The following is a 20,709-nucleotide window of genomic DNA, read 5'->3' on the forward strand; positions in this document are numbered from 1 at the left end:
TCTGTGGTTACCCTGCGATAGTTGCTGACCTTTCAGCCCCCCAAAGCACATGTCCTCTGGCAGTTTTGCTGCTGTTGTTGGAACAGTAGAAGTTTGCAAATGCAGAACCTGCAACTCGGGTCTCAGCTGGTCAGGGAAGGCAAAATGGCCTTTGAAATAGTTTGAAGATGTGACAGTTGTCATCATTAGTCTTTAAGGTGCCACCGGACTCCTTGTTTTTTTGTGGATACAGACTAACACAGCTACACCCTGATAGTTGTCGTCATTATGTTTCTCGTGTCCGCTGGTGACAAACTGGGATTTTAAACTGTTTCAGGGTCTCCTTTAGAGCATGGTAGCGTCACTCCTGTGAAACTGCTCAGTGGGGTGTACGTCTGAGGCAGACTGTGCCCTTTTAAAAGCGAGAAGTGGTCCGAATGCTGTTTCCAAATGGTTGAGCCAGTTGGTCATTTCAGAGGCTGGATGTTCAGTGTAGTTCGTCAGGGTGGTTGAGATGGGTGTGAGTTCTATAAATTCACTTTTTAACGCATCTGTCTCCCATGCAGTTGTTTTGCTGGATTCTAAGGAGTCACAGGCCGAATTGGGCTGGACGTCGCACCCATCGAATGGGGTAAGTGAAAACATATGCAAATATGTTCTGTCGCTATAATACAGCTCCGGTAACTCACCCGTCCCACCCCGGTCAGCCTGGTTAACTCTGATTTAGAGCAATGGTGTGCATCCAGCAGTACTCTCCTCCTACAAGTGTCATGAATCTCTCCTGATTTTGCGTGGTGATTCTGGGCTGTCTGTATTTATGGGAATGGCTTCATGGCTCGAGTGAACTAGCTTCAGCAGCTGAGTAATGCCACCTGTGGAAGTGCATTCATTGGTGCACTCCCTTCAAGAAGGGGAAGACGGAACTCTTGATCCCTATGATCTCCCCAGGGGTGTCAAATGCTCTGTACTGTGGAGGGCCTTTACTTTTGGCTATTGCTCATCTAGATAGGTATCTGCCTTCAGCCACTAATAGTGTTAGAATGATGGGTAGACAAAATTCTGCTTAAAATCCAGATCCCAGACGTGAGCTGAGAAGCAACGATGCGTCTCTGTGATGTGAACAGCAGGCTTGACAAGCTGACACAATGCTGCTGTGACATGAACAGTGATGTTTGTCAATCCCAGACAGCTGGGGAGAGGAGCGGAGTGAGTGTATTGATTATGTCAGAGGAACACTGCAAATTGAGCATAGCTCATGACAATGCGCTTTGCATTCTTGTACTAAGAGAAGGAACTCAAGTCAATTAAAGCTTTTCTCTGTAGTTCACTTTCCAGGCCAGTTGCGTTAAGGACAGGTTTCAGAGTAGCAGCCGTGTTAGTCTGTATTCGCAAAAAGAAAAGGAGTACTTGTGGCACCTTAGAGACTAACAAATTTATTTGAGCATAAGCTTTCGTGAGCTACAGCTCACTTCAAGCGAATGCATCTGATGAAATGAGCTGTAGCTCACGAAAGCTTATGCTCAAATAAATTTGTTAGTCTCTAAGGTGCCACAAGTACTCCTTTTCTAGTTGCCTTAAGGATTCACTCAGTTCCCCGATGAGTAGAAAGGGCCGGATCTCTGGAATTCTTGGGGAACTTGACCCCATATGTATATGTGACTCCTGAATGATTTATAGTTTGTCTAAGTGAATGGCTGCATTGCTGCCTTAGTCTATAGCTGTGCCCACTTTCATCTGAAAGGGCAAATCGGTGAAATCAGATGTTTCTTGCTGCTCTTAACTCCCTCTTCAGAAGTGATTCTGCATGTTTGGAGCTTGGCTCAGGGGGTCAGCTGGACTGAAGCTGTGGGTGGCTGGGAAGGAACTCCATTAGGGGGTTTCTTCGGTTATCTCACTCAAACTCTGCCACCTGTGGAAGGACTTGCTTTGAGCAGCCCTCAGATCACTTCTTTCTCAGGGCTAAGATGATCTAATCACCATCTCATCAATCAGCACTTCCCTGGCCGCTGCAGGGAAATGCCCCTTCACTTACACTTGGGTGAGCTTGTTCCTTGAGAGAATCAATGTCCTTGGCCTGCTTTCAGGCTGGAGATTGTACCTGTTGGGTTTGAGGCATCCAGCTCCTTCATCCCCAGCCATCTCTAGCTTCTTTTGATATTTGGCAGTGTGAGTTGCTTCTGGGTGATAGTGCAAATACTACCTCTACGGGAAGGTAAAGCCATGAGAGACAGCCGGCCTTGGGGACTTTGCCCCTCGCTCTGACCTGAGTTGCTCAGCATTGCTGGAGTCATTCTTGGCAGGGAGGGTGGAGTCCTTCCTTCTCCTGCCCACCAAATGACAGGCGAGGAGAAGTTGGTCTGACATTTCCTCTCTCCTTACTCTCTCCCCTCCCCCATGGTGCTCTCTAATTAGGAGAGTAGTTTCCTCATTGGGGAGCTGTAATTACTGATGTACTATACTAAAATACAGCCTATGACCTAAAGCTAGTGGAGTTGCAGAGAGACTGGCAGTCACCACCTTCAGAACAGTACAGCTGGTGCTTGGAGAGAAGAGGTCAGTCAAATGAGATTGGAAACTGGCCCTAATAATACTCTTAACTGTGACATTAGTCACTAATAAAGGGAATGCCATCCCTGGCCCTGCTGGAGTGAACTGGGGGATAGTGCACCTTGCCTCTAGCTTGGCAGACAAGACTTCTCTGGCTTTTAGAAATTAGATCCTTTTTAGACATTAAATCCTGTGTCCGTCGACTGTTACTGACTGTGTTTCTCCCTCCTAAATATGTAGAAACTGGAAAACACTGCAGAGTGGCTATGTTGGGATTTGTGTATTCTGTGGGCTTCAGGTTTTTTTTAACGCCTGTTATAATGATGCAAAGGTTAAGGAGTTTTTAGTGGCTGTACTTACAATGATCTTGGTATGGAGGGGGCTTTACTTAAAAGACTGGTTCTCACTAAATAGCAGATATCAAGATGTGTCTGTTCTTTTTATAGTGGGAAGAAATCAGTGGAGTGGATGAAAACTACAAGCCGATTCGTACCTACCAGGTCTGCAATGTCATGGAATCAAATCAAAACAACTGGTTGCAGACGGGCTGGATTGCCAGGCGCAGTGGCCAAAGAATCTTCATTGAGCTGAAATTCACCCTGAGGGACTGTAACAGCATCCCTGGGGTGGTTGGCACATGCAAGGAGACCTTCAACCTCTACTACATTGAGTCAGATTCTGATCTGGGCCGCAGCATCCGTGAGAACAAGCATACAAAAATTGACACCATTGCTGCTGACGAGAGCTTCACCCAGGGGGACTTGGGCGAGCGCAAAATGAAGCTGAACACAGAGCTGAGGGAGATTGGGCATTTGAGCAAGAGAGGCTTCCACCTGGGCTTCCAGGATGTGGGTGCTTGCGTGGCTCTGGTTTCCGTGCGGGTTTATTACAAAAAGTGCCTCTCCACGGTGCAGAACTTGGCGGTGTTTCCAGACACTGTGGCAGAAGCAGCTTTTGCAACCCTGGTGGAAGTTAAGGGCACCTGCGTCAATCATTCTGAAGTAGACCTGGATAGTCCTCCCAGGATGCACTGCAGTGCAGAGGGGGAGTGGTTAGTCCCCATTGGGAAATGTACATGTAGTGCTGGCTTTGAAGAGAAGGATGATGGGTGTGAAGGTAAAAATGGCCATTCATGCTCTATTTCTATTTCAGGCCCCAATCAGTCCATCACATTGTTATACTGTGTCCAGCACCCTGGTATCAGAGCACAATGTAAACAAACGGAATTGCATTTTGTCACTCTTGTGTTTGTGGTTTTTTTTTAGTTCATTATGATTTACTAATCCAATAACCAGAGTTTTATTTGGGGACCAGGGAATAAGATATATTGTTTTTTGTGGTGGTGTTGGTTGTACTGTGCCGACTGATTCAGCAGCATCTAAGAATAGCTTCAGATATTTTCCATAACTTTGTACATGCCATAAAATGACTCTAGAACATTAATGTCCCCATTGTCGTGCTTTGCATTCAATTTAATAATTTAATGACTTTACAGCTTGCAAGGTTACATTTAATGACAGCTGTAAAAATGGATATAACCCCTACTTCACTAGTGTTACTTTAATGATGCTGAAATTCACTTCAGTTTCTCTCTTTTTTAAAATGATGGTAAGAAGAAAAACTCATCATTACCAAGGGGCTGAGTGAGCCAGGGGCTGGTGCTGTCCTTGGAATCAGTGTTTGGAAATGCTTTTGGAATGGAAGAGGATTTTGTTAATATCTTTTTCTTAGTTCTTGGTCAGTATCTAATCTCAGCTCAGCATTGTAGCAAATGCTTCTGTAAATGAAGTTAAAAATGTCAAAGTAACTAAGATGCATCTCTTCAAATAATTTCAATTGGCGCTTTGAGTGGTGTTATCTGTGCAAATATTAGGAAGTTCTTGTGTACCCTTTTGTCATGGGCCTAGTCAAGTGTCCCCTCTTGGGCACTGTCCAGACTGCTGTGAGGGGAACCAATTGCTGGATCCCAAGTGCTTGAGGCCTAACAAGTTCCTGTACCGCCCTTAGTCTGGGGTCCCAGCATGCAGATCCTCTGTCTAGCAACCCCTCTTGTGAGCTGAGGCCTCCATGCCCAACGGTCCAGCTCCTATGGTCAGTGCTGACTCCCCCTCCCACCGTACTCCCCCAAAGCTTAAACACACCCTGTTCCAGAACTCCATCTGTGTGAGCATGCTGGTCCCACAGGTTAACGTTTCAAGGGCCTGAGATAGGTGTAACACAGTGCTCATACAGCCTTTGCACAGGAATCTAACATGATTGCTCTTACTTAATCATACAAGAAATACACAGTTCTAGATAAAAATAATAAACTTTCCATGCATTTGCCTTGGTTTCCTCCCTACTTCAGAGCATTCTTTGGGCTGGGGTCAATCTTCCCTGCGGGCCTTCAGGGTCCTTCTGCAGCTGGTTTGTCTTCCTAATCATGGCACCTCTCTCTCTTTCTGTCAAGGTCAGCTTGCTTTGACTTTGGTTGGTCACACAACTAAACTATGGATGGAACAAGCAAGCCATATGAACAAAGTCTGAAGGAACTGGTTATATTTAGTTTGGAAAAGATGAGATTGAGGGGGAACATTATAGCGGTCTTCAGTTACTTGAAAGGCTGCCATAAAAAAGATGGAGAAAAGTTGTTCTCTTGCCACAGAGGCAGGGCAAGAGGCAATGGGCTCAAGCAGCACAGCAGATTTAGATGAAATCTCAGGAAAAACTTCCTAACTGTAAGACCAGGAGGACAATGGAACAGACGCCTCGGGAGGTGGTGGAAGCTCCTTCACTGGAGGTTTTCAAAAGGAGGCTGGCTAGCATCTGTCTTGGATGGATTAGACACAAGTCCTGTATCATGGCAGGGGGTTAGACTAGATGACCCTTGTGGTCCCTTCTAACCCTGTGATTCTAAAACTGAGTGACTGTCAGGGTAACTTTATTTTTAAGATTGCAGTGGCTCTGTAGCTATTGCCAAAATGCAGATTGGGTGAAACCCCAGCTACACTCTGCTTCTGGAAGGCCATGCAAGGCTGCAGAAATCTCGCTCAGTGAAGAGGCGAGAGGAGACGGGACGTAAATATGTCATAAAGTGCTAACATTTCTCTCTGGTAGAAATGCACCCGTGTATTAGAAGAGTGAGCTCTGCCTAGGGATAACAGTTCAGTTGTCAAATGAATACTTGGTGCCATGCAAACCTTAAATTCCCTTTACAAGATGCAGTGTGCTGGCCATCTCACTCTCCTCCTCCTCCTCCTCCGGAAGGTGGGAAAGCCTTTAATGGTGCTCTTGGTAGTAGTGATTCACTTAATGCCCTCTTTAAGAAGACCATAATAAAACTATTGAATGGAAATCTTGGTATTGTTCATTGCTTCAGTGCTTGTGTGGCAGCTTGCCATGCTCTTCCCATCTGTTTGGAGTGGGGAATTTACATAGTGAGTCCCAGAGGGCTCTTGCTAATGTTTCAGGTTTCTCCGTGTTGAGTTTAAATTCATATTCTCTTAGGAAAAATATTTGAAGTAATTTAATGGATATAATTAAGTTTTTTGTTTTTTTTTCCCCATTCACAGAAAGCAGGTCATTAGTCACTCTCTATGGAGCTGCATCGGATGTCTGGTCAAATATCAAAATAATTTTGAAAAGTGGAGATTTCTTTAAGTCTTGCATTAGCATAGTGCTAAGTGAATAACGTTAAAGATTTATGATGAAAGCATCCAAGTCAGCAGGAATTCTTCGACAAGGACAAAAAAAATAGCTTCACTTGAAGGCAAACAACAATGGCTTTTTGTGGATGTTAAAATCGACTGGCTGTGCAGCAAATCTGTCTCCAGTGCTTTGCTCCCAAGATCTGTTCTGAGAAGGGCCCTACTCCAGGTTAAAGTTTTCCAGAACCTCCTTCCCAGTGAAACTGTGACTCTAATCACTGACACCGGTGCTTTTGCCTACCAGTGAGGGAGAGAATCCATTGGAGGGAGCAGCAATTCCAGCCCATGTGATTGCGGGCCAGCTCAAGCTGGCATGCCCCTGGGGAGCAGCAGCTCTGACTTGGGATAGTGGGAGCGGCTTGGACCGGCAGTAGAAGTCCTTTCCCAGGGTATCATTTTGGTTGCAAGGCACCATGCTGATGTGTGAGCTGGGGGTAAAGGCCAGGGTCTAGGGGAGAGTGTGTGCAGCGCTGTCTCTCACACACTGAGTTGGCCTGCCAGAGCGTTTGCCATGGTCTTTTCTCTCCCCCAAGGAGAGGGCCTCATCAACCCTGCTGGGCTATTCTGCTCCTCTGTCTGTTGAACACCCCCTCCCTTTCCCTCTGGGGCCATGTCTGAAACATGGGGCTTGACTGTTTTGCGATGAATTGCTCTGAGGCTCCATTTGCCTGTGGGTGTCACTGCCTGATTTGGTGCTGTGGCTGTGAGCAGGACCCTTACTCTGTGAAGTGACAGGTATAGAATCCTAATCTTAACGGGTTTCTCTGGTTCATTCTTTGTTGGCAGCCAGAAGTACCTGTTCTTTTGTTCAAGGACAGTTCCCCATTAAACTGGGATTAGCCCGAGGCAGACCATTTGTCTGGTGTAATGGGGGCCTGGCAGTTAGGCGGCCCTGCTCTTTGCCAGGCCTTTCCTCATGTTACACTTCAGAGCTCCCTGGCCTCTGTCTGTTTATCCTTCGAGACCTTCTTTGACACCCTTCTGGCTGCACCTCGTGTTTTGAGATTTGCTGGGAAGAAGTAACATGTGCGGGACCACCAGTCACCTGGCATCACGTCTGCAGTGAGCTCCCCAGGGCTGGTAACTCTCTGAACGCAGAGGGGCAGCGCCAAGCATGAGAGGGAGAACTGCCCCCGCAGTAAGATCCTGCAGGATCATGCAGACTGCCCAGCTGAAATTGTGACCTGCCTGGGGGCTCTGCAGTAAGAGGATGCCATGCCACGTGAGCGCTTCAGGCAGGGGGCCATAAATATGCCTGAAACATGGCTGCTGAGGGCACAGTTCTGTGTGTTTGCCTGGCGCCAGGTTATAGAGGTGGCGGTGAGCTGGGTCAGAGCTGGTGCTGCCCCATGAAGAGATCAGCAGGAGTCAGGCAGCTCTTTGTGGCCTCCCAGCTGCTCTTCCCATGAGGGCTTCCAGTCACTAGGCACGGAGCTATATGGTAATAAAAAGCCATGGCGTGCCAGACCAAATCCAACCCTGCTGTGAGCAGTGGCAGCCCAGCTGACTTGGCATTGCACCTACTAATGCAAGCTTGGATCTGGCCCCAGTCTTTTAAAACATGTGGAAACAAGAGACCCTGCAGCAGGGCTGTGGCTCAGACAGAGCAATGAAATTATTGGAGCACCTCTGCCGGAGTTAACATCTTCTCAGTATTCAGCCTTAAAGGGGGGTGCTGAGCAAAGCAGTGTCTGTCTGTCAGGACCTGATCCCCATCCCCAGCCTCTGCTCCTCTCCCCCTACATAAGCCAGGCCCTAATGTTTTTTCTGTTTACTCCCTCTTCCAAATGTTTCCTGCCTGCCCTGGTTCTGACGCTGTCATTAACGGAGAGTGCACCTACTCTGCACCCTGCAGGAAGGGTGAAGAATTAGGCATTCATTGCAATGAGGAAATGATAAAGTAACTAAAGCTGGATGCGTCTGAAAGCGTGTGTTGCCCTTTGCAGATGAAAAAGCCAGGGCTGAGTCTTTCTCCCTTACCAGTGGCACTGGCCCTGCTCTGGACTGGCCTTTAAAAATGAGCCCTTGAAGACAAGACACAAGCTGGCTCCTGAGTTAATTCCAAACCCGGGTAGCTGCCAAGCCAGGAGCCTTTCCCAATAAATCGATTTTTCATTTTCAAAATCTGCCCCATTCTCCAGCTCACAGTAAAAGTGAAGAGCGGATTCTATTATTTTAGATTTGTAATGTGCTGGGTGCACAGAGCTCACGGACAGATGTGTTTGATTAACTCTAACTCCAAATAGGAAGAAAAAATAAATTAAATGGTGGCAGGGAATGAGAACCACGCGAATAGGCCCCCCCACTGACAATAGTATCCTTTTGTGGTTCTCCTCGGCAACTTCTAAACCTGAACTATAATGACCCTGATTGCAAGCATGGTGCACTACATCTAGATCAGAGTCATGTGAACCAAATGAGTGATGGGGTCTGTAGGAGGTGTATCAAGACTTCTGGTCAGTTTTATTTCCTACCTTGTTGATCAGTATCTCTTTAATTGGGTGCTATAAAATTGGGCATTAAAGCTAGCATCTCTAGCAAAGCAGAAGGGATGGGGATCGACATAATGAGAGTTGGATAAAATGAGTGGGGCAGAGTCATGGACTGAATTGGTGGGGAGGATGCAGAGCTTAAACTTGATGTGGTAGAGAAGGAAGCTCATTTAAGACATGCTTTTCTCAGTGGGGAAGAAACGGATTTCTGTGTCTTCTGGAATTTGCAAGGCTGGGTTCTAATTAGATTATAACTCTCTAGTATTCTGGTGATTAAAGTACTGAAGTTATTGTAGTGGTGAGGGAACATTCATGGTTTAGCACAGTAATCAGCAGAGATTTTTATAAAAGGGCTAATAGGATTTATAGCATGCACTGATCACTGCTGCAATAAATCCAAATATTTTTGCTGTTCATCTTTCTATACAGCTCCTTTCATCCTACCGGAACCCAAGGCAGGTGACAAACTTTGTATGTGTTCTCATACATTATAAACCACTTCACCAGTCACTGAAATGCAGCCACCTCTAGGGTAGAATGAGGTAGCTGTTGACTATCTTCTCAAATAAGATGAGGTTCTGTCACTATAAATACGTTTGAAACATTCTTCTTGTTTAGCTGGGGCTGCAGCCAGATGCTGCTCTGTGCTTATCTTGATTTTGAAATCTAGCTCCAGTGATCACATAGTGAGTGAATTAAAGGTCTTATTACACTGCAGCTGATCAGACCTGTCCACTCCTGCTTTTTTCCTGACAGGCTCCCCAGCAGCTGTGTCCTTTTACCCTTAATATCATGAGACACATGCTTTGGCCCCTACCTATAATTTACTTTCCAGTGTATGCAATATCTTTTGTGTAACTGAAGCCCTAATGTAGAGACTCTGCCTGATATTTGTTCTAAAGTTATCTCTGCTTCATCTTCTCAATCCTTCTCTTCTTTGTATCTGCAAGGAGAATTTCAACAAAGCCCAAGGTTAATATTTACAAGCCAGATTTGTTGCAAATGAGACAACTTCCACCAGAGGGTAAATTAATATGACGGAGACCAGTTTCCAAAAATAGCTGTCAGCCGTTTTTCTTTGACAGAAACATAAATTTGTGCTGTAGCTAAGGTTTCTTTTCAATTTATTTCTGCCCAGTTTTGACGGCCCTGGTGGGAGCTGGCTGCGCGTTAGTATTCTGCTGGGCTTGCAGCAGGCACTGGAGAAAATAGCCTCTTTATATGTCGTTCTTACTTCACCTCTATCCCCTGCCAGTCAGCATCTTTTTCCCCCCCCAAGAGGCTATGATCTAATTAGCAGGCAATTCCACGGGCTTTAGGACACCTTCCTTGTGGGGATAATGGCACCGAAACCAATTTTGGGAGGGATGTGGAATCTCTACTGCTTTGTCAGGATTTTAAAAATCCTGTTAAAGTGAATTTAGTGCTGGTGAAAAGGGTCAGCTTGACAGGTCGGGATGGTCTCTTGTTGCAAAACCATGCTCTGAAGTGTCCTCTGTTTGCCAGAATCTGCAACGGGCGACGGGATGGATCACTTGGTAAACTGGCCTGTTCTGTTTGTTCCCTCTGGGGCATCTGGCATTGGTCACTGTTGGAAGGCAGGATAGATGGGCTAGATGGACCTTTGGTCTGACCCACTGTGGCCGTTCTTATATGCAGAAGAGGTCCAGGCACAGCAGTGGTACTGCATGCTCCTAATTCCTTGGTCTGCCTCAGGGTTAACTGGGCAGGACTGATCTCACTGGAGTTCAGCTTTGTCTTGTATCTGCTGTGCTATAGGAGCCAGTGAGATGGCAAAGGGACAGTCCACATTACAAGCCACTACCTTAAAGAAGAAAAGGAGTACCTGTGGCACCTTAGAGACTAACATTTATTTGAGCATAAGCTTTTGTGAGCTACAGTTCACTTCATCGGATGCATTCAGTGGCCACTGAATGCATCCGATGAAGTGAGCTGTAGCTCACGAAAGCTTATGCTCAAGAAATTTGTTAGTCTCTAAGGTGCCACAGGTACTCCTTTTCTTTTTGCGAGTACAGACTAACACGGCTGCTACTCTGAAACCCACTATAAAGAAGCTGCCTGTGAGCAGTGGATCAGTCTGGAAAGTTTCTCAGGGGGGGGGGGGCGGGTGTAATAGAATGTGCCAGGATGTGAACCATTGCCAAAGGGTTAAATTATCTATAAATGCAACAAAGCTTCTTTCTCCAAGTGCCCACCTCACGAACCCTCTTCCCCTTCTCTATCCTTTAGTACACTGAAAGCAAAGCTTAGATTGTGAGCAATCCCCATTTATACTGTGCCTTCCTGCCCCTATAGTTCTCCTCTTCCTCCTAACTACAGGGAGTTGGATTTAATTATTCCTGGTCCCAGGTTACTAGGTCTTTTCCTTAAGAGGCGCTGACAAGAACTCAAATTAAATCAAATACTCAGGTGACATTAATTAGAGAGAAATTCTTGACACTAAGACCTAGCCTACCTTAGAAAGCAGGGCTATGACACAGACCATCAGTGTGTGTTAATGATGGGAAGAGCACACACTCTGACATGAATATGGAAAGGCTTTAATATTAACATAACAAGCAGGGCACGTTCTAATTGACTCTGTCTTGTGCTCTGCACATTGAGATGGAAATGTGGACTTTGCTCCTGGACACCTGAAACTGTGGTAAATTTTAATCAAACTTTCCAACAGATTTCTACTGGTGGCGTGAGACATAGCCTGGGCTTAGCCCAGTGCTCAGGAACACCATAAATGCGATGGCAATTAGAAATGGACATGCACACTTAAGAACATCGGGGCACCATCCCAGAGGGGGTGATGGGCTAGTATTATACTTTCATAAGGTAATTCACACTGAATTATGTAAAAAGAAAAGGAGTATTTGTGGCACCTTAGAGACTAACAAATTTATTTGAGCATAAGCTTTCGTGAGCTACAGCTCACTTCATTGGATGCATGTAGTGGAAAATACAATGGGAGATTTTATATACACAGACTTATGTATCACTTTTAGAAAATGCACTCTTACATGTCCTGGACTTTGAGCCCTTTGTGCGGCAAAGGGTTTTTGGGGATGAGGGGCTTATCTCGTGAGCTGTTAATCTGTTCATGGGAGAGATTCCTCTGATTTCTCCTTTATTTGTTTAACATATTGAATGAATTACTGTGGTAACTGCAACCACACTTACTGTAAAGGAGCAGGCTCTAGAGATACATTCTGTAAACGCTTGATGGTCATGAGTTCTGTCCTCGGCTTATAGTAGTTAATGCAGAGGAGGAAAATGTACATAAACACTCTCCTAACAGATCAGGGTGATGGTACACTAAGCGCTATGTGCACCTGTTTTGCTGTTGAGGGACACGCTTGTCCCACAAGCTTTATTGGCAACTTACTGGCCTCATCAGCTCATTATCTAAATGTTGTTGGGTAACTGTTGTTGTGAAGCACATTCTCTTCCCAAGTTGCTGATTGGATTTTTGAGCAGCCAGTCAGACTTGACACAGCACGGAGCATTGGAGCTGTTAATTCACTGTGTGAGTAATTGCAGACGTTGCTTATTCGCTAATAAATCTACAGCAAATAATGGCCCAAATCTCTACTTACCCATGGACTTGGGCTGGGACAAAAACCTCTTAAATATGGATTTTTTTTTTTCACTTCTCTGGTACGACATATTCACTTTATTTTTGGGGCAGGGGAATCTTGTGGTTCCCCTTACTCTCTATTGGCCATTGAAACCCCATCACCCCACACTGGTGATAGAGATTCTGCCCTCTACAGGAATCAATCTGTGGTAAGATAAGCATGCTCAGTGAAAAAAACAGGAGTACTTGTGGCACCTTAGAGACTAACAAATTTATTAAAGCATAAGCGTTCGTGGGCTAAAACCCACTTCATCGGATGCATACATTAGGTCTCACCCTTAGGGCTGTGTAACTGTCTAGCGTTTTGTTGATCGCTGAAGCTAATGGTTTGCCCCATTGTCTTTCAAGTGTGTGCTAGGATGTCTTTACCTATATCTAGTGTGTTGCTTTTCTATTTTGCTCTTTCCACAGCCCCCTGTTAAGCTAGATTAATACAGTCCTACAGGAAACTCTAATAACCCAGTAAAAAGGAACTTCCCTTTGCTGACCATGTCCCAGTCAGTGTTCATGAAATTATTAACTTTTAGCATTCTTAGATGGTTACGTAGCAATTCCAAGACCATCACATGCACAGGCAGAAGTGACATTCAGGAACTTCTAACTTGTTCCTGTCTAATGCAAAAGCACCTTTAGAAACAGCGGGAAACAAGGAGAGTCAGCACCAGTTGACCAGCTGTCTCTCCAAACCCACCAGCAAGTTCCCTATGGGAGCTCTGTCCTGTGTTGCAGTTACTTCTGAATAACCGTTCATCTTCTGACTTGCTGCGTCAATGGCAAAGGCCCCTAGTCAAGTGTGAACTCAGCAGAGGGAACAGTCAAGGTTCAGTCAGAAAAGTTCATTTTGAAACGTTGATAGAAAAATAAAATGTGCAAATGAGAATCCTAGGAAAGGCCTTTTCCCTGATCCTGAAGTTGGAGATACAGCCATGGTCAATGACCAGTAGCCTTACACTGCACCTCGGAGTGATGAACTTCTGTTGAGCTCAGCTCTTCCTAGCTGTGTTAGACATTTGGAAAAGGAGAGTCTGTGTGCCAGGCTCCATCTCATGCCCTGTGTGCCATCCCTCTGTGAGCAAACTGTACTTCTGCAGGAAGTCAAGATGCTCCCATCGACCCTGCAGTTTCTCCAGGTGTCTCCTGCCTCTTCCATTCCTTCTAGTCTTCCCAAGCAGCTTCTGCCATGAGACTGTGATAGAAAGTGAGCTGATGTTGGGAAAGCATAGTAATGGACAAAATGAGTCTGACTAGGGACAGCCAAGCAAAACTTCCTGCAGAGCCGAATGTTTGTTGCTAGGCTTGGGACTCTGTGCCCAAACCGCTACAAATGTCGCACTGCTAACTAGGTTTGAGTCCCCATAGACAAGTCACCTAACCCCAAACTCTCCCCAATTCTCCCACCAAGACACCTGGGTCTGCCTTTCTTCTGTGTCCCCACTCGTATTGCAAATGTGATGCTTCTCCACCCATTCCTTCTCAGAAACATTCCAACTAGTTTAAAAGGAGCCTGAGGAGGAGGGAAGGGAATGCGGTGGAGCTAGTGGGATTGCTGATGCAGAACTTTCAGCAGTTGTGTAGATTTTTGCAGCATACACAAGTTTTTCCTAAATTCTGTAGATGGGAAATGAAAGCTGTGCCCCGTGTTGGGGGAGGATTCTGGCCAGTCACATCACTCTCTCTTGCATTCCTATCAGCTTGGAGCTGTTTGGCATGTTTGTTTATGTGGGGATTTCTGTATTGGCCAGAGTCTGTGGGACTGAAGGTAAAGTCATTAGCTGTTCTGGAGTTAGGAGGCTGCTTTTCCACCTGAGAGGCTCCCAGCAATGCTGCTGGGTGCTCTGGGGAAGGGATTAGCAAATGGGATAATTAACAACCTGCAGATATGGTGTATGCCTTTGGAAGGCTTCCTCACTGGCTGAAAGGGGCCCTTTATTTTGCAATGTGTTTTTAATTAGTAACCATACTGTGCCCTTTCTAGCACCTTCCACCTGAAAGGTTCGAAGGACTTTACAACCACTAACTCAGCTAGCAGATGAAGTGAGCTGTAGCTCACGAAAGCTTATGCTCTAATAAATTTGTTAGTCTCTAAGGTGCCACAAGTACTCCTTTTCTTTTTGCGAATACAGACTAACACGGCTGCTACTCTGAAACCAGTAACTCAGCTAGCGTTATTTTGTTCGTCTCTAAGATGCCACAAGTACTCCTCGTTTTTTCAGCTAGCGTTGTTAGCACTTCCGATGAGAGACATGGTCCAGGTCGATCGTCATTCCAGTTACAAGTAAACGGTCCTGGAGAATGGTAGGTGCCACTGGCACTTGCTCAGAGCTGTGCAATGGGGACAAACAGCTTCGTGCTTGGTTATGCAATGGGATTCCGCAGTGGGCGGCATTGTACCTCTGCTGTGTAATTAGGCCAGAGCATGTTATAAATAGCTTGAATTGGCTGTTGAATCTAGCTGAGTGCACAGTATAATTATGTTCTCTGACAGCATGTAATTGTTGTCGGTAATGATGAGACAAGATTTACGATGGCAAAGCCTGGCTTGTTATCGGGGCTCCTCACCCATTCTTTACGTACTCCGAACACTGAACATCCAGAGACACAAGGTGGGGGAGGGAATAGCTTTTACTGGACCAATTTCTGTTGGTGAGAGAGACAAACTTGCGAGCTACACAGAGATTGCCTTCAGGACCTGAAGAAGAGCTCTGTATAAAGCTCAATATCTTTTCTCTCACCAACAGAAATTGGTCCAATAAAAGCTATTCCCTCCCCCACCTTGTCTCTCTATTAGCCTGGCACCAACACAGCTACAGCAACACTGCCCTGTACCTCTAGACTATAGCCCAAGAGTGCAAACGCAGCAAGGAAACCTTCAGTCTGCCTGTGCTCTGGGTGTTACTTTCTCTTCCTTTGGCAGTTGTTAATGGTCCAGCTATTTCTCAGATGCCGCCATTCTGCCTCAACCTTTGGGGGAAATGTCTCTTGCTGAGCAGCCACCATCTCTGCCCAGTGACCATCCCTTTGTCAAACACAAGGACTTTGATTTGCAAATACCTCCTCACCTTTCCCCATCGCAATTCAACCAGCTAAGATCCTGCTGCAGCACAGGCTCGGAACTGTGGTCTGCAAAGGACAATTAAATTGGGCTAGGCCTTTCTTGCACTGATGTATAAAGAAGGCCTGAAGTATCTAGTTTGGTTTTTACTGCAGAAATCTTAGGCAAGAAGTCTTTTCTTTCCTGTATTTGGCTTCTTGAGCCCTTTAGCTGAAGAGTTGGTGCGCAGAACCCTTAACGAAAAGCTTCCCTCTGTAGGACTTTTCTACAATTCAGATTGGTTATGGGTCAACTTGAATCTTTGAGTTAAAAGGCCACAGGGTGTGTTGCAAATCTGGCTTTTTAACACACATGGTCAATCAAAGTGTGTGCAGATAGCTGCAGAATGACTTATCCTGCAGCAGCAACAAAATAGCTTTAACTAAATAGGGAAACAAATCTTCACAGTGTTTAATCAGCCCTCATTTACATACAGAGCGGGTTGCAAGTTTTTTACCACAATCTTTTTCCTGTCAAAAAGGGGATTTGTCGAACCATAACAAGAAAATCTCACTTTGGATTACATTGTTAGATTTTTTTTTTTTTATGGAAAATTTTGAAATGAAATTAAAATTGTTTCATTTTAGTTTTTGAAAACAAATAATTGGTGTGTCCCCATCTTTCTTCCCTATTTGCCTCCTCTCCCCCTTTTGACACTGTCAAGATTCCTTCCCCACTCTGAACTCTAGGGTACAGATGTGGGGACCTGCATGAAAACCCCCTAAGCTTATTTTTACTAGCTTAGGTTAAAACTTCCCCAAGATACAAACTATTTTACCTTTTGCCCTTGGACGTTATTGCTGCCACCACCAAGCGTCTAACAAATATATAACAGGGAATGAGCCCGCTTGGAAATGTCTCTTCCCCCCAAAATCCTCCCCAAACCCTACACCCCCTTTCCTGGGGAAGGCTTGATAAAAATCCTCACCAATTTGCACAGGTGAACACAGACCCAAACCCTTGGATCTTAAGAAGAATGAAAAAGCAATCAGGTTCTTAAAAGGAGAATTTTAATTGAAGAAAAAGTAAAAGAATCCCCTCTGTAAAATCAGGATGGTACATACCTTACAGGGTAATCAGATTCAAAACATAGAGAATCCCTCTAGGCAAAACCTTAAGTTACAAAAAGGCACAAAAACAGGAATATCCATTCCATTCAGCACAGCTATTTTCTCAGCCATTTAAACAAAACAGAATCTAACGCATCTCTAGCTAGATTACTTACTAAGTTCTAAGACTCCATTCCTGTTCTGTTCCCGGCAAAACAACACACAGGCAGACGGAGCCTTTGTTTCTCACCCCCTCCAGCTTTGAAAGTATCTTGTCTCCTCATTGGTCATTTTGGTTAGGTGCCAGCGAGGTTATCCTAGCTTCTTAAACCCTTTCACCTGTAAAGGATTTTCCTCTGTCCAGGAGGGATTTTAAAGGTGTTTACCCTTCCCTTTATACTTTTGACAGACACTGAGTACAATATAATGTATCATGCCCAGGGCATGTGTGGGGTTTTGTTTTATTTTATCATTTTGTAACTTTTCAAAACTTTCCCAACTTTGGAAGAATTGCAGCGTGGCAAAGTTAGTGTTTCAGTTTTCCTTTTGCTTCTAACTTGTCCAAAGCTGGGGAAGTTACAGAATGTTAATGGGGAAAGAAAGAATGGGAGAAAACTCAACGTCTACCTCAGGCACTGTCCACGCTACGCAGTTTTTAGCGACATGGCTGTGCCATTACAGCCGTGCCGCTAAAAGATGCGCAGTGTAGCCGCTATTTGTCAACAGAAGAGAGCTCTCCTGCTGACAGAAAACTTCCACCCTCAACGAGCAGCATTAGCATTATCAGCAGGACAAAGCACTGTTCACACCAGCGCTGGTCATCGACAAAACTTTTGTCTTTTGGGGGAGTGTGTGTTTTTTTTAACACCTCAGAACGACAAAAGTTTTGTTTTCCACTTGCTAGTTTAGACATAGCCTCATTCATTGTTACCAAAAAGAGAAGAGACACGTCCAAAATTTTTTTTTTGTTTTAGAATACTGATTTGAAACGGCAAAATTGATTTGAATCAAAATGAAATCTTCCTGCAAAAAAGTCAAATTTTGAATGAAATTTTTCATTTTGAAATCTTTCACAGGGGGATGGGGAGAGAAATTGGGTTTTCAATCAGCGCTACATGCAGGAGTTGTCCAGTATCTTAACCTTGCTAATTTTCTGGTCATCTATAGAGACTTATGGATTGGACTGAAGAACTTATGGATCTAAAGGTAGAGGAGGCCTGGGATTACTTTAAATCAAAGCTGCAGAAGCTATTGGAAACCTGTATTCCAAGAAAGGGGAAAAAATTCATAGGAAGGAGTTGTAGACCAAGCTGGATGAGCAAGCATCTTAGAGAGGTGATTAAGAAGCAGCAGAAAGCATACAGGGAGTGGAAGATGGGAGGGATCAGCAAGGAAAGCTACCTAATTGAGGTCAGAACATGTAGGGATAAAGTGAGACAGGCTAAAAGTCGAGTAGAGTTGGACCTTGCAAAGGGAATTAAAACCAATAGTAAAAGGTTCTATAGCCATATAAATAAGAAAACTAAGAAAGAAGAAGTGGGGCCGCTTAACACTGAGGATGGAGTGGAGGTTAAAGATAATCTAGGCATGGCCCAATATCTAAACAAATACTTTGCCTCAGTCTTTAATAAGGCTAAAGAGGATCTTAGGGATAATGGTAGCATGACAAATGGGAATGAGGATATGGAGGTAGATATTACCATATCTGAGGTAGAAGCGAAACTGAAACAGCTTAATGGGACTAAATCGGGGGGCCCAGATAATCTTCATCCAAGAATATTAAAGGAATTGGCACCTGAAATTGCAAGCCCATTAGCAAGAATTTTTAATGAATCTGTAAACTCAGGAGTAGTACCGAATGATTGGAGAATTGCTAATATAGTTCCTATTTTTAAGAAAGGGGAAAAAAGTGATCCGGGTAACTACAGGCCAGTTAGTTTGACATCTGTAGTATGCAAGGTCCTGGAAAAAATTCTGAAGGAGAAATTAGTTAAGGACATTGAAGTCAATGGTAAATGGGACAAAATACAACATGGTTTTACAAAAGGTAGATCGTGCCAAACCAACCTAATCTCCTTTTTTGAAAAGGTAACAGATTTTTTGGATAAAGGAAATGCAGTAGATCTAATTTACCTAGATTTCAGTAAGGCATTTGATACCGTGCCACATGGGGAATTATTAGTTAAATTGGAGAAGATGGGGATCAATATGAATATCAAAAGGTGGATAAGGAATTGGTTAAAGGGGAGACTGCAACGGGTCCTACTGAAAGGCGAACTGTCAGGCTGGAGGGAGGTTACCAGTGGAGTTCCTCAGGGATCGGTTTAGGGACCAATCTTATTTAATCTTTTTATTACTGACCTTGGCACAAAAAGTGGGAGTGTGCTAATAAAGTTTGCAGATGATACAAAGCTGGGAGGTATTGCCAATTCAGAGAAGGATCGGGATATTATACAGGAGGATCTGGATGACCTTGTAAACTGGAGTAATAGTAATAGGATGAAATGTAATAGTGAGAAGTGTAAGGTTATGCATTTAGGGATTAATAACAAGAATTTTAGTTACAAGTTGGGGACGCATCAATTAGAAGTAACGGAAGAGGAGAAGGACCTTGGAGTATTGGTTGATCATAGGATGACTATGAGCTGCCAATGTGATATGGCTGTGAAAAAAGCTAATGCGGTTTTGGGATGCATCAGGAGAGGCATTTCCAGTAGGGATAAGGAGGTTTTAGTACCATTATACAAGGCACTGGTGAGACCTCACCTAGAATACTGTGTGCAGTTCTGGTCTCCCATGTTTAAAAAGGATGAATTCAAACTGGAGCAGGTACAGAGAAGGGCTACTAGGATGATCCGAGGAATGGAAAACTTGTCTTATGAAAGGAGACTTAAGGAGCTTGGCTTGTTTAGCCTAACTAAAAGAAGGTTGAGGGGAGATATGATTGCTCTCTATAAATATATCAGAGGGATAAATACAGGAGAGGGAGAGGAATTATTTCAGCTCAGCACCAATGTGGACACAAGAACAAATGGGTATAAACTGGCCACCGGGAAGTTTAGACTTGAAATCAGACGAAGGTTTTTAACCATCAGAGGAGTGAAGTTTTGGAATAGCCTTCCAAGGGAAGCAGTGGGGGCAAAAGATCTATCTGGTTTTAAGATTCTACTTGATAAGTTTATGAAGGAGATGGTATGATGGGATAATGTGATTTTGGTAAGTAATTGATCTTTAAATATTCAGGGTAAATAGGACTAATCCCCTGAGATGGGATATTAGATGGATGGGATCTGAATTACCCAGGAAAGAATTTTCTGTATTATCCGGCTGGTGAATCTTGCCCATATGTTCAGGGTTTAGCTGATCGCCATATTTGGGGTCGGGAAGGAATTTTCCTCCAGGGCAGATTGGAGAGGCCCTGGAGATTTTTCGCCTTCCTCTGTAGCATGGGGCATGGTTGACTTGAGGGAGGCTTCTCTGCTCCTTGAAGTCTTTAAACCATGATTTAAGGACTTCAATAGCTCAGACATAGGTGAGGTTTTTCATAGGAGTGGGTGGGTGAGATTCTGTGGCCTGCGCTGTGCAGGAGGTCGGACTAGATGATCAGAATGGTCCCTTCTGACTTTAGTATCTATGACTTCTAAGACAGGGTTGAACAAGGCCTGGATGTCTGTTACTCTTAAAAAAGCAGTGATGTCCCCACTGTATTTGAAAGGGGAAGATTATACCTTTCAGGCCCTTTCTACCCATCATAAAGAAGCAAATAAAGACACAGTGTTTTCCTGCCATGAACCCTAAGATGGGGACTCAGCAAAAATGGAAGAGGTTGGCACAGCTGCAGGAACTGAGTTGAGCATCAGTGCTTGCTTGACATGAGAGTCTTGACACAGTGAGCTTCTCACTGAGAGCTTAGTGGGTGCTATAATCGCTTACTCCCAGAGGTCAGATGAGGATGAGGTAGCAGCAAGTAAATCCAAATGCCTCCCCTCCAGTGCCTTAAACTCAGGACTTGATTTAGTGTCTTCTGCCAGAAGCTGGCAGTGAAGTTTCTTCATACAGAGGAAATGCAAACATCAGCTTTATAAAAGGCAGTTGCTGGCACTGAGTGAGTTATTGGCAATGTCTTTCCCGTATTGGCACTCAAATGCGTACTGCACTTGTCCTTGTAAATCCTAAGGGTTATTTGTTCGCATTGCACATCAACCGTTCTCTCACTGTC

At 44.6% G+C, this 20,709-nt stretch overlaps 1 protein-coding gene across 6 annotated transcripts in view; it reads left to right on the plus strand.

Moving 5' to 3' along the window:
- Nucleotides 1–20,709, plus strand: part of EPHA10 (EPH receptor A10) — a 113,803-nt gene that overhangs the window by 17,067 nt on the left and 76,027 nt on the right. For 5 of the 6 annotated variants that reach the window (XM_038377567.2, XM_043505876.1, XM_038377568.2 and 2 more), the window contains exons 2-3: nt 546–610; nt 2,973–3,642. In XM_038377567.2, the coding sequence (XP_038233495.1) occupies nt 546–610; nt 2,973–3,642 (735 nt within the window). Of the gene's footprint in view, nt 1–545; nt 611–2,972; nt 3,643–4,975; nt 5,851–20,709 lie in introns of those variants that run through there. The other variant, XM_043505877.1, reaches the window with a different exon arrangement.

Source organism: Dermochelys coriacea, chromosome 19 (genome assembly GCF_009764565.3).
Source record: "Dermochelys coriacea isolate rDerCor1 chromosome 19, rDerCor1.pri.v4, whole genome shotgun sequence".
NCBI classification, from domain to species: Eukaryota; Metazoa; Chordata; order Testudines; family Dermochelyidae; genus Dermochelys; species Dermochelys coriacea.